Source organism: Somniosus microcephalus, chromosome 8 (assembly GCF_052327205.1).
Source record: "Somniosus microcephalus isolate GS21.2 chromosome 8, FLI_Smic_1.0, whole genome shotgun sequence".
Classification (NCBI taxonomy): Eukaryota; Metazoa; Chordata; class Chondrichthyes; order Squaliformes; family Somniosidae; genus Somniosus; species Somniosus microcephalus.
In genome coordinates, this window is record NC_140994.1 from 61,489,151 (window position 1) to 61,502,686 (window position 13,536).

Consider the following 13,536-nt stretch of genomic DNA (forward strand, 5'->3'; position numbering starts at 1 on the left):
TTCCAGAGAACAATGGACCAGTGGAACAGGTTGACAGCTAGTGTGCTGAATGCTGATTCGCTGTATTCCTTCAAACCAGAGCTGGACCGATTTCTGGCTGAGATGCAGATCACCACGTACAAGAGGTAGGTATTGTGTAACGTAAATCAGGGCCAATGTGATCTCCTGAACTAGTTTTGATCACCTAAGGGGGTCGGAGAAAATTTTTCCAGTTATTTTCCCCTAATTAGCCTGGGTTTTTAATCACTTTTTTGCCTCTCCCGGGAGATTACGTGGCTTTGAGTGGATGGGGTGTGTATGTATTGTGATGCATAAGGCATCAAAACTGTGTGAGACAGGCTGCATGGATCAAATCAAAGGTGTTGCTATGGGTACCCGCATGGGTCCTAGCTATGCCTGCCTTTTCGTGGGATGTGTGGAACACTCTTTGTTCCAGTCCTACTCGGGTCCCCTCTCTCACCTCTTTTTCCGGTACATTGATGACTGTATTGGTGCCGTCTCCTGCTCTCGCCCTGAACTAGAAAATTTCATTCACTTTGCTTCCAATTTCCACCCTTCCCTCGCCTTCACATGGTCCATCTCCGACTCTTCCCTTCCCTTCCTCAACTTCTCCGTCTCCATCTCTGGGGATAGGTTATTGACAAACATTCACTACAAGCCCACTGACTCCCACAGCTACCTGGGCTACACTTCCTCCCACCCCGCCTCCTGTAAGGACTCTATTCCATTCTCCCAGTTTCTCCGTCTCCGCCGCATCTGCTCTGACGATGCCACCTTCCATACCAGTGCTTCTGACATGTCTTCCTTTTTCCTCAACCGAGGATTCCCCTCTACTGTGGTTGACACGGCCCTCGACCATGTCCGTTCTATCTCCCGCACTTCTGCCCTCACCCCTGCCCCTCCCTCCCGGAACCACGATAGAGTTCCCCTTGTCCTCACCTTTCACCCCACCAGCCTCCACATTCAATGGATCATCCTCCGCCACTTCCGCCACCTGCAGCGTGATCCCACCACCAAATGCATCTTCCCCTCACCTCCCCTTTCAGCATTCCGTAGGGACCGCTCCCTCCGAGACATCCTTGTCCACTCCTCTACCACCCCCAGCACCCCTTCCCCTTCGCCCCGCACCTTCCCGTGCAAGCGCAGGAGATGCAACACATGCCCTTATACCTCCCTCCTCCCCACTGTCCAGGGCCCCAAACACCCCTTCCAGGTGAAACAGCGATTTACTTGTACTTCCTTCAGTTTAGTATATTGTATTCGCTGCTCACGATGTGGTCTCCTCTACATTGGGGAGACCAAACGCTGATTGGGTGACCGCTTTACGGAACACCTCCATTCAGTCCGTAAGGGGGAACCCGAGCTCCGGTGGCCTGTCACTTTAATTCACTGCCCATTCCCACTCTAAGTCCTCACCGTCCTCGGCCTCTTGCATTGTTCCACGGAAGCTCAGCGTAAGCTCGAGGAACAGCACCTCATCTTTCGATTAGGTACTCTACAGCCCTCTGGGCTCAACATAGAGTTCAACAATTTCAGATCGTAACCTCGGCCCCTATCACATATATATATACTAGCTGGAGTGCCCGGCGGTGCCGAGGGTTTTTTGAGGGCATGTTGTTATGAAAAGTAGAAATAATTTTTATACATATATAAATGAGTTTGTCTGTCTGTCTGTGTGGAAAGGAGAGAGAGAGAGAGAGGGAAAGAGAGAGAGAGAGAGGGAAAGAGAGAGAGAGAGAGAGGGAAGGAGAGAGAGAGAGGGAAGGAGAGAGAGAGAGAGAGGGAAGGAGAGAGAGAGAGAAAGGGAAGGAGGGAGCGAGAGAGGGAAGGAGAGAGAGAGAGAGGGAAGGAGAGAGAGAGAGAGGGAAGGAGAGAGAAAGAGAGAGAGAGGGAAGGAGGGGGGGGGAGAGGGAAGGAGAGTGAGAGAGAGAGGGAAGGAGAGAGAGAGAAGGAGAGAGAGAGAGGGAAAGAGAGAGAGAGGGAAGGAGACAGAGAGAGAGCAGGAAGGAGAGAGAGACAGAGAGGGGAAGGAGAGAGAGAGAGAGAGAGAGAGAGAGGGAAGAAGAGAGAGAGGGAAGGGAGAGAGAGGAGACAGAGAGAGAGAGGGAAGGAGAGAGAGAGACAGAGAGAGAGACAGAGAGGGAAGGAGAGAGAGAGAGAGAGAGAGGGAGAGGGAAGGAGAGAGAGAGAGAGAGAGGAAGGAGAGAGAGGGAAGGAGAGGAGAGGAGAGAGGGAAGGAGAGAGAGACAGAGAGAGAGAGGGAAGGAGAGAGAGACAGAGAGAGAGGGAAGGAGAGAGAGAGAGGGAAGGAGAGAGAGAGAGAGGGAAGGAGAGAGAGAGAGAGAGAGGGAAGGAGAGAGAGAGAGGGAAGGAGAGAGAGAGAGAGAGAGAGAAAGAGGGAAGGAGAGAGTGAGGGAATTTTTGATAGAGAAGAGAAAGACACCCCCCGGGGAAGGGGCAAGGGCGGCCGCCATTTTGTGAGGTCAGCAGGAAGTTTGAATTGCGGCGGCCGAAGGAAGAAGGCGAGCTCTCCCTCCCTCTCCCACCCCTTCACACTTTCCCTCCCTCACCCTCTCTCTCTCTCTCCCCCTCTCTCTCCCTGCCGCTCTCTCTCTCCCCCTCTCTCTCTCCCCCTGCACCTCTCTCTCTCCCTCCCTCACCCTCTCTCGCTCCCCTCCCCCCTCTCTCTCCCTGCCACTCTCTCTCTCCCCTCTCTCTCTACCCCCCTCTCTCTCCCTGCCCCTCTCTCTCTCCCTCCCTCCCTGCTCTCTCTCTCTCTCCCTCTCTCTCTCTCTCCTCTGACTCACCTCGATACCAGAACGGAGTCAGTCCGGCACCGGGAGGCCGTGTGTGCCCATCGCTCAGAAGCGAGCCCGGGGTTCCTCATGTTTAACCAGGCGGGCCTTTGGACCCGGTTGGCCGGGCGGCAGTCGAAGGCCTTTTGCTCCAGACTCCAGTGTCCGAGAGCCCAGCGGGTGAAGAAGGGTGGCCGCCATTTTGTGGACGTCGGCGGGAGAGAGAGAGGAGAGGGGGGGGAGGAGAGAGAGAGAGCCGCTGCTCCTCCAGTCGATGTGTTGCGGGCCGACCCCTGATGAGCGCCCGATCCGCTGAGCCGGAGCCCTCGCCACTGCTCCCCTGCTCGCTGTCTCTCGGGCCGCGTGGTTCTCTGTTTTCCTGCGCAGCCGGCCAGAGAGAAGAAAAACAAAAGAGATGAAGAGAGTCGTGACTGAGTGAACGATCTAATTTAAAGCAGCCTCTACCCCGCTAAAAGGTGAGAGCCGGAGGGAGATTTTGCGGGTGAAGAAGGGCGGGCCGCCAGCACTTCAGGCCCGGCTGGTCTTTAATTGCCGCCACTCACCTCAGCTCAGCTCCCGCTCGGCAGTTTGAAGGATTAGGCCCCGCCCACAAATGCCATGAAACGCCCCCAATTGGTCAACCATCACGTCACTCAATGCTAATGAGTGGTAGGATTTGGTCAACCGCTAATGAGCGGATTTTTGAACGTTTTTTGTATACTGTTCAAACAATTTTTGTCTGACCAAAAAGTAAATATGCCTATGACACTCCCCTAATCATCAGCTTTCTTTTGATATAACATATGTGTAGGTACGCTCTATAACTTTTGAGTGTATAGCGGACAGACAGACATACAGACAGACATACAGACAGACATACAGACATACTGCTTTATATACTAGCTGGAGTGCCCGGCGGTGCCGAAGGTTTTTTGAGGGCATGTTGTTATGAAAAAAGTACAAATATAATATATATATAAATGAGTTTGTCTGTCTGTCTGTCTGTGTGGGAAGGAGAGAGAGAGAGAGAGGGAAAGAGAGAGAGAGAGGGAAAGAGAGAGGGGGAAGGAGAGAGAGAGAAAGGGGGGAAGGAGAGAGAGAGAGAGGGAAGGAGAGAGAGAGAGAGAGGGAAGGAGAGAGAGAGAGAGGGAAGGAGCGAGAGAGAGGGTTGGAGGAGAGAGAGAGAGAGAAGGAAGGAGAGAGAGAGAGGGAAGGATGAGAGAGAGAGAGGGAAGGAGAGAGAGACAGAGAGAGACAAAGAGGGAAGGAGAGAGAGACAGAGAGGGAAGGAGAGAGAGAGAGGAAGGAGAGAGAGAGAGAGGGGGAAGGAGAGAGAGACAGAGAGAGGGAAGGAGAGAGAGAGATGGAGAGAGAAGGAGAGAGACAAAGAGGGAAGGAGAGAGAGACAGAGAGGGAAGGAGAGAGAGAGAGAGGGAAGGAGAGAGAGAGAGAGAGGGAAGGAGAGAGAGACAGAGAGAGGGAAGGAGAGAGAGAGACGGAGAGAGAAGGAGAGAGACAGAGGGAAGGAGAGAGAGAGACAGAGAGAGAGAGGAAAAGAGAGAGAGAGGGAAGGAGAGAGAGAGGGGTGGGGGAAAGGGGTGGGGGAAAGGGGAAAGGGGTGGGGGAAAGGGTGTGGGAGGAAGGGGGGGAAGGGGTGGGGAAAGGGGTGGGGGAAAGGGGGGGTGGCGGAAATGGGGGGTGGGGGGAAAGGGGTGGGAAGGGGAAAAGGGTGGGGGGGAAAGGGGTGGGGGGAAAGGGGTGGGGGGAAGGGGTGGGGGGAAAGGGGTGGGGGGAAAGGGGTGGGAAAGGGTGTTGGGGGGAGAGGGGGTGTGGGGGGGAAAGGGGGTTGGGGGGAGGAAAGGAGGCTCAGGCTCGGGCTCAATACACAACTGAATAGCCTGACGACACTCAATGTCAAGGCTGACACGTGAAGTAGAGGCACTTCATTGCAGCACCTGAGAGTGCCTATGGATCTGTGCTCCAGCAGGAGTTAGTGCCCTTCAGGAGAGTAAGAGGAGAAAATTGGGGAAACAAACCCCAATTTTGAGAAGAATTGGAATTAATGAAGACACACGTCAAGATTATTTTAACTGGCTCCTTGATAGGCCAATTTTTCTTGTAATAGGGTCTGTGGAAACAGAGTCTGGTTTTAACTTATGAAAATGTTTTTCTCAAAAATTAGAAAAATCCAACAATAATATCTTCAAATAAGAAATATTCTTAAGGAACACAGTTATCTTTGGGCTGGCTTCATGAACTCAGACGCTGTCCAAGCATAATTTCCAATAGAAGCTTGCAGTCCTCCCTCCCCCCACCCCATTCACTCCTTTTGTGTGGAATCTCTGATCCAAACACAACACTTAAATACAAAACCTCGACTGCGGATAAACTGTTTCCCCAATTATCTGGATTTTAATGCACAGCGCCATGGTGCGGCGGCCTGAGCGAGAGCGAGCGAGCCCGGGCGCCGGTCAGTGCAGCCCCGCAGCAGATGCAGAGGCTCCAGCACCTGGCGCCACTCGGGCTCAGAGGCGGGCAGCCAGCGCCGGCACAGCCGCTCGAAATGGCCGTCAAAGTAGGCGAGCCTCTGGGCGAAGGGCAGCGACCGCGGCCCCGAGCAGCAGCTCCTTCCCCGCCGGCCCATCATCGCTGCTCCTACTTCCGCGAGGCTGGGGTGACAGGAGAGAGGGGAGAAAGCGGTGGAGACTCCGTGGGCGGCGTAGCGCCTGAGGCCTGGCCCGAGTCACCCGAGCTGAGCTCCCGCTCCTCCGACCCGAAGAGCTCGGCAGTGACCATCCTGCAGAGCGGAGAGGCCCGGGTGACAGGAGGAGAGGGGAGAAAGCGGAGAGAAGGAGGAGCCAGCCTTTACCAAGATGGCGGCGATGGCGGGCCGCTGGTTTGGAATCGGCCCAGCGGGACGGGCGGTGCCTAGCTCGGGCGTGGCTGGCGAGGAGAGGACGAAGCTTCGAGGCCTGAGGCCTGCAGGCAGCTCATCCACCGTGGATGCAAACAACCCGCAAGCGGAGAGGACGGGGGTGACAGGAGAGAGGGGAGAAAGCGGAGAGAAGGAGGAGGGTGAGGGTGGGACTGGGGCCCATGGTCGGACAGAGGCAGAGTTGCTCCATCACAAACAACAATGGCCGCCGCTTGCTTTTCAGTTTGAAGGATTAGGCCCCACCCACACACGCCATGAAACGCCCCCCGTGACAGCATGCTCCCCCGTAGGATTGGTCAACCTTCATGTCACTCAATGCTAATGAGCGGATTTCCCCCCGTATGATTGGCCAACCGCTAATGAGCGGAATTTTGAACGTTTTTTTGTCTACTGTCCAAACAATTTTTGTCTGACCAAAAAGTAAATATGCCTAGGAGACCCTCCTAACCATAACCCTTCTTTGATATAACATATGTGTAGGTACGCTCTATAACTTTTTGAGTGATGCCCGGACAGACAGACAGACAGACAGACAGACACCACTATCCTTTTATTTATATATATAGATAGATATATAGATATAATAGATATATATATAGATTTTCTCTTTTTTTTAATCCACACTTTTGTCTGGGCTTTTTTCTTCCCTCCCACATAGCAGCTGTCCTTCATTCTGCCAGGGCCATTCACACTTCATCCAGAGCCATCCTTTGTTCCTTGAATATCTCTTAATGTCTCTCAATGTCTCCGATGGACGGGTCACATTGTCTGCATGCCCGATATGAAACTCCCAAAACAAGCGCTCTACTCGGAGCTCCGGCATGGCAAGAGAGCCCCAGGTGGGCAGAGAAAACGTTTCAAGGACACCCTCAAAGCCTCCTTGAAAAAGTGTAACATCCCCATTGACACCCTGGGAATCCCGGGCCCAAGACACACAAAGTGGAGAAGCATCCGGGAAGGTGCCGAACACCTCGAGTCGCTTCGCTGGGAGCAAGCGGAAGCCAAGCGCAGGCAGCGCAAGGAGCGCACGTCAACCCAAGCACTCCACCCACCCGCCCCTTCAACCACCGTCTACCCCCACCTGTGACAGAGACTGTAGGTCCCGCATTGGACTCATCAGTCACCTGCAAACTCATTTTTAATGTGGAAGCAAGTCATCCTCGGTTCCGAGGGACTGCCGAAGAAGGAGAAGATGATAATTGGGGCTTTTTGTCAGGACTAAGCAGAACTCACACCAGCTCTCAGGCGGCAAATGTTCTGCTGAAGCCTTTCAAGAGCATAAAGGGCTAAATTTCCAGGGTAGCCAATTAACTCCCACAGACAGACCCCCAACCCCCCACCCCTTACATGGGAGGGGGTTGGGCAGTAGATCCGCCCATGGTTTCTCTCCTCCCCACTGGAAAATGGCAGGACCAAAAACACAGATGCAATCTGGTTCTTCTTCATTTTCTGGTTCCTGGTTGGGGTATCCCCCCAGGGCCCAATTGGTCATTTGGGGCCCTATGTTTGTTCGAGGCAATATTTTTGCCATTTTTCCTGAGGAAAGGAGGTATCAGCAGCTCAGAGCATGGTACTTTCAGCAGGTGGCAATGTTCCCTCCAGCGTTAAGCATGGCATGTGGCAGTCCACAGTGACAACATTTTTGGAAGAAGATACACTGGGAAATTGGATCTTAGGAGAACCGGGCTCACCTAAGTATCAATGGTTGCTGACTCCACTGAAATAACCCTTAACAGCAGAGAGGAGCCCAGAGCTGGTAGCCTGAATGTCAAATTTTCCTATCCACCACCTATACTGGCAAGAAAAATGTACAGTCCAGCTTTTCCATTATGGACTGTGTTCAAAAGGGTAATACAATAGTACCTTCTACAATGTGCAGGAATTTAGATTTGTGCCATGTTTGATGAGCCCCACGAGAAATGTGTGATAAAGTCAGAAGTACACTCAACTTTTCCTTCCACCTAATATCAGCAAACTCGTTTCTCATTTGCATCCATGTATGAATGACCTGAATGGCTGCATTGACTTGGTCATCGACATCCCTCCATGCAACTTGAAAATGTGTTTTTACTAGAGGGTGACCTTATCCCCAAATAGGGCAACACTCCTTTGGTGCATCTCTTGCAGTAGGACCTCCAGCTCTTCAGCATTAAAGACAGCCGTGTTTTTCTCTTCTGTACCATTGTAAATAAATAGTCTGCTTTTCTGCACCACCAGCACAACTTACCCCTTTAATGGCATTCTGCAGCCCTTTAAGCACTGCAGGCCATCAAAGTCATTGGAAAAGCATTGGACATACCTGTAATGTATGAAAATGATCAAAAAATATCCTTAAGGTTTCTAATTTACATACAAATAACCTTGTATATCGAAGTTCATAGTTACACTGCACTTGCTTTTACAAGTCTCTTTCATTATGTCATCTGCAGCTGTCCACAGTACTTGTACATAATCCTAACAGTTTGTAAATTATCTCTTTTTTTAAATCTCTCCACATTAGTTGTCATCTTCCAGCTCCACTCCATATAGTACAGCAATCATTGCCACTTTGGAGGGCAACAAGAGGCACCAGGCAGCCAGGAATCTGCCAGTGAGCAGGAATCATTATTAGTGGTCATGGAAAAGAATCCTATCCAGAGAAGAGAGTCCACATCTTGCTGTTGAACGGCAGGAAGACCCATCACCCTGATTTTAGATCTTAAAATTATTAACTGATACATTCCCAGGTAATTAAACAGAATAATTTTCCTTAAGAACTGTACTTAGGCAATAAGCAAATGATACATCAAATCTCCTGTTAGAAGCAATCACCTCAATTGTTAGTGAAAGCAACAAAAAGTTTATTTTACTGTTGGATGGAAAATATACTATCATTCTAGTAATGTGATGACCTGGGATAATAGCTCCCAAATTGCAGCATCTGCCTGGTAACACTGGCTGCAGTTATACTGGATTGCTGATCTGAAATCAGATGCTTTAGAGTACGAAAAATAGCCAGGAAGACTGTAGGCTACAGACTGAGAATTGCACTCTGTCCAATAGGAAAATGCACTGCTAAGATATGCTTACATATAGTGAGAGTCCTACTCACCCAGCAGCTATTATTAATACAAAATAATAAATGATGATGGAATTACTCACCTGACTTGCTGAATGTTTCCAGCAGTTTTAGTTTTTGTTTCAGATTTCCAGTACCTGTGGCATTTTATTTTTTCATCCATTTTGTACTGTTAGGAGACCGCAAGCAGGGGTGTCTTTTCTGGTAACATAAAAAAACGGAGTAAATTTATAAAGTGCATAGAAAGGGTCACCTGAGCACGTTTTAAACCTGACCATATCAGATTAGAGTTATATTCTACATGGTGCCATGGTCATAGAGGGAGGTCTCACACCACCTAGTTTTAGTGCATTGGCAGTCAGATCAAGACTGACCCTAGAGTTATACTCCACATTTACGCTGATGTGCACCCAAACTTATTTGCATCAAGACAAAAATGGCAGTTAACTGCAATCACTAGGGGATAGCTTCTATATATAATGTCTATTGTACAAAGGAAAAATTGGGCAGAAGATGACTGATTTACATCATTAGCTCTGTCAGCTGTGACTCAATTGGTAGCATCCTCACCTCTGAGTCAGAAGATTGTGGGTTCAAGCCCCACTCCAGAGACCTGAGCCCAAAGTCTCCAGTGCTGTACTGAGGGACTGCTGCACTGTCAGAGGTGCTGTCTGAGGTTCCATCTGCCCTCTCTGTTGGACGTAAAAGAATCCCTATGGAAGTTCTCCCCCAGTGTCCTTGGCCAATATTTATCCCTCAACCAGCATCACTAAAACGGATTATATGGTCATTATTAAATGGTTGTTTGTGGGACCTTGCTGTGTGCAAATTGGCTGCCGTGTTTCTTACATTTCAACAGTGGCTACATTGAAAAAGTACTTAATTGGCTGTGAAGTGCTTGGGACGTCCTGAGGCGCTATATAAATGCAAGTGTTTCTTTCAGTTTGATACATAGTCCACAATAAATGTCATATGATGTCACATTTTGGCATCATTTCACAGTTCTAACTCCGTCTTGTACTCTCCAGTACACAGATTGGAGTACCACCAGAAATTTAAGTCTAAACATCGGTTTATAAAACGTGTTAGTGATTTCTATAATGATTAACGGAGTCGTCTCCATTGAGGTTTTGAGACATAAGTCGCTTGCTGGCTTTAACATCAAGAAGTATTTTCCCGGGAGAAATTGTCTTTTAATTGTTATATTGGACTATGGTGACTGCATTAGGGATCCTGTATCGTACTTTATTGGACACTTTGCTATTCCATAAAACGATCAACATAGGACGGTTTTTCTAATGTTTTTCTGAAGAAAGTGTAAACTGTCACATCGGTGCTGTAACAGGTTAATCAGATGGACTGTGAAAATATGATAGTCTTTAAATAGCCATGTGCTATAAATAAGTCGTCTCCAGTCGATGTGATGGTAGATTGCAGTCAGAACTAGGAATTGTATGTCTCCTTGTACAGAATCTCAACAATTACGTTTAAACTGACAATCCTGGAATCACGAGGTCATTGTTGTGTCTGGTATTTCTTTGCCACTCTTTCTGTTGAGTCTGATAAAATTCACTTCAATAATCCGAGAGAGAAGGTATTAAAACGATGGCCCAGGCAAGCAAAACAGTTATCTCGAACTCATTTTCTAAGGAGGAAAATCTAGAAAACCAAATTTATGAAAATGTTTTTTCTGAGATCGAAACACTGGAATTGCCTCTTGGCACAAGTTTACGGTAGGTGACGTGATTCTCTACTGTCATTAAGGCAGTTTGGTATTTTTAGTGTTGGGCAAAAGTACGCAATATATCTGTTAATGATTTCACCGTTTACATATCCAAGTGGGGCTTGCATGCTCCAATGTGGGTTAAACCGGAGTGATTGTTGTGGGAAATGCATCTCTAGCTGTCCAGTTTAGCAGTCGCTTGACTACGAAATTAGGTCTACGTTGGCGAGTGTTGCGAGTAAAATCTAGGAAAGTACTGGTCAAGCAGCATTGTAATAAATCATAGTTTCATAATAGTGTGTGAATTGGTGTGTCTTTAAATGGATAATTGTTTAAAAATACATAGCTAATAGTGGTTTGAAAGTTAACATCCACTATCTAAGGCTGTCCAAGTGTTTGGACTGTTCAGAGACTACCGCCCAGGAGTCCCAATGTCTCTGGAACACCTGTCATTCGAAACAGTTCCCCAAATCCAATTTTCTCCCGTTCTCTGCTGACACTGACTTATGCAGCGTATAGTTTTGTGCTGATTCGAGGGATGTTCTCAATGTTTCACCTACATCAATATGTATGGCATCAAGTATTAAAGTATGAGGAAATTACTCTAGTTTTGTTCGTGGCCTTCTTCAGCTTAAATCTTTTCTTCTGTCATTTGCAGCGTGGATTTTTGTCCACGCGAGAAGTTAGATTGAAATTGCGCAAATTCATTGTGCAGTAGAAATGTTACAGCCATCGCGGATTAAAAAAATATTTTTAGCAATCTGGATTGGATTTCAACCCTTCTCACCGGGGTGAAAGGATCGTGTGCTTTCCCGTTACAGTACTAGTTCTCCGAGCTTCTACTCTTAGGAAACCTAACCAACACAAATTACAATGTTCTTACTAAGAGGTAACCTGCTGCCTTGGCTTCTTTAGTAAAAGGAAAAAATATTTATACCATCTGAAGTGAAACTAGAGTGTACTCAAGTCAGCCAGTAGGAGATGCAATAACCTGGGCCTAAGATAACTCGCTCTTCAATGTTCCCTTCCTATGAAGAAGTACCTCGCATCTGATTCGCACTTTTTTCAATGACCCTGTGAAGGTCAGAACTTAGCATGTGAAGAAATGAGCCCACATTTCACTTATATAGCCTTACTCACGTGTCTTTATTTAGACAACTTTTGCTGGGAAGTAGTCAAACGTTTATGACTGTCATATTGCAATCTGACCTTCGTCATAGTGGTTATCAATTTTTTTTCTGTTGGGGGAGCGCCTCACACACACTCCTAGTCCCTAAAACAAAGGGCACAATTCAACTCAATTTGGGACCTGCTATCCTCTTAACAGTGTTTGTGGGTACTGTTTGTCAAAGACTGTTAATTAAACTTTCATGAAAATTCATAACATCACCACTTCCATTTTGTATATCTGCGATTCATTGCAAATTCAACAGGATCATCCCCATAATGACGAAGAAATCTGAAGTGGGATTTGCGTAATAGGGGCATGAAGTGCATTATATTTGTTTTGAGTCTTCAAAAATTAAAGGCAATAAACCTGTTGGTATTTTATTGACCACTTCATCAGCCTGACTTGAAACTAACATTCACGGTGTTTGGATTATGTCTGGATTTCAGTATGGCCAATAGTCCTAAAGGAAACATGAAGCTGTCCTATTCTTTCTGACAGTGACCCACCTGTTGTGTGTTTGCAGTTTTTTTAAAATTCTGCAGGTCAGGATTTGGGTGCAATATGAAGTACTAGCTGAAGTGCCGGCGGTGCCGAGGCTTTTTTGAGGGCATGTTGTTGTTGGAAGGAGAGAGATGAGAGTGACCTGGGGGGAAGAGAGAGAGCGACTGGGGGGAAGAGAGAGAGCGACTGGGGGGAAGAGAGAGAGCGACTGGGGGGAAGAGAGAGAGCGACTGGGGGGAAGAGAGAGAGCGACGGGGGGAAGAGAGAGAGCGACGGGGGGAAGAGAGAGAGCAACTGGGGGGAAGAGAGAGAGCGACTGGGGGGAAGAGAGAGAGCGACTGGGGGGAAGAGAGAGAGCGACTGGGGGGAAGAGAGAGAGCGACTGGGGAGAGAGAGAGAGCGACTGGGGGAAGAGAGAGAGCGACTGGGGGAAGAGAGAGAGCGACTGGGGGGGAAGAGAGAGAGCGACAGGGGGAGCAAGGGGAGGGGGGGAGGGGGAGGAGGGGAGGAGGGGAGGGGGGGGAGGAGGGGGGGAGGAGGGGGAGAGGGGAGGGGAGGAGGGGGAAGGAGGGGGAGGGAAGGAGTGGGAGGGGGGGAGGAGGAGGGGAGGGGAGGAGAGGGAGGAGAGAGAGGAGGGGGGAGGGGATGGGGAGGAGAGAGAGGAGGGGGGAGGGGGGAGGAGAGAGAGGAGGGGGGGAGGAGAGAGAGGAGGGGGAGGGGGGAGGAGGAGAGAGGAGGGGGGAGAGTAGGGGAGAGGAGGGGGGAGAGGAGGGGAGGGGGGAGGGAGGGGGGAGGGGAGGGGGAGGAGAGGAGGGGGAGAGGAGGGGGGAGAGGAGGGAGGAGGGAGGGGGGAGGAGAGGGGGGGAGGAGAGAGAGGGGGGAGGAGAGGGAGGGGGGAGAGTAGGGGGGAGAGGAGGGGGAGGAGAGGAGGGGGGAGAGTAGGGGGGAGAGGAGGGGGAGGAGAAGGGAGGGGGAGAGTAGGGGGGAGAGGAGAGGGAGGGGGAAGTAGGGGGGAGGGGGAGAGGAGAGGAGGGGGGAGAGGAGAGGAGGGGGAGGGAGGGGAGGGGGAGGAGAGGAGGGGGGAGGGGAGGGGAGGAGGGGGGAGGGGGGGCAGGAGAGGGGAGGGGGAGGGGAGGGGAGGGGGGGAGAGAGGAGGGGGGAGGAGAGGAGGGGGAGGGGAGGAGATGGGGGAGAGAGAGGGGGAGGAGAGGGGGAGAGAGAGGGGGAGGAGAGGAGGGGGGGAGAGGAGGGGGGAGAGGAGGGGGGAGGAGAGGGGAGGGGGAGAGTAGGGGGGGGAGAGGAGGGGAGAAGAGGAGGGGGAGAGGAGGGGGGGAGAGGAGGGGGGAGGAGATG

The 13,536-nt window shown here is 50.2% G+C and overlaps 1 protein-coding gene across 9 annotated transcripts in view; it reads left to right on the plus strand.

The window, feature by feature from the left end:
* Positions 1-10,202: 10,202 nt before the first annotated feature.
* The window catches only part of LOC147113556 (exocyst complex component 6-like), a 202,311-nt gene continuing 198,977 nt past the window's right edge, over positions 10,203-13,536 (plus strand). For 4 of the 9 annotated variants that reach the window (XM_085994787.1, XM_085994789.1, XM_085994788.1 and 1 more), the window contains exon 1: positions 10,205-10,521. In XM_085994787.1, the coding sequence (XP_085850913.1) occupies positions 10,394-10,521 (128 nt within the window). In that variant the 5' untranslated portion in view covers positions 10,205-10,393. Of the gene's footprint in view, positions 10,522-13,536 lie in introns of all 9 variants that reach the window. The other 5 variants (XM_085994784.1, XM_085994785.1, XM_085994786.1 and 2 more) reach the window with 2 other exon arrangements.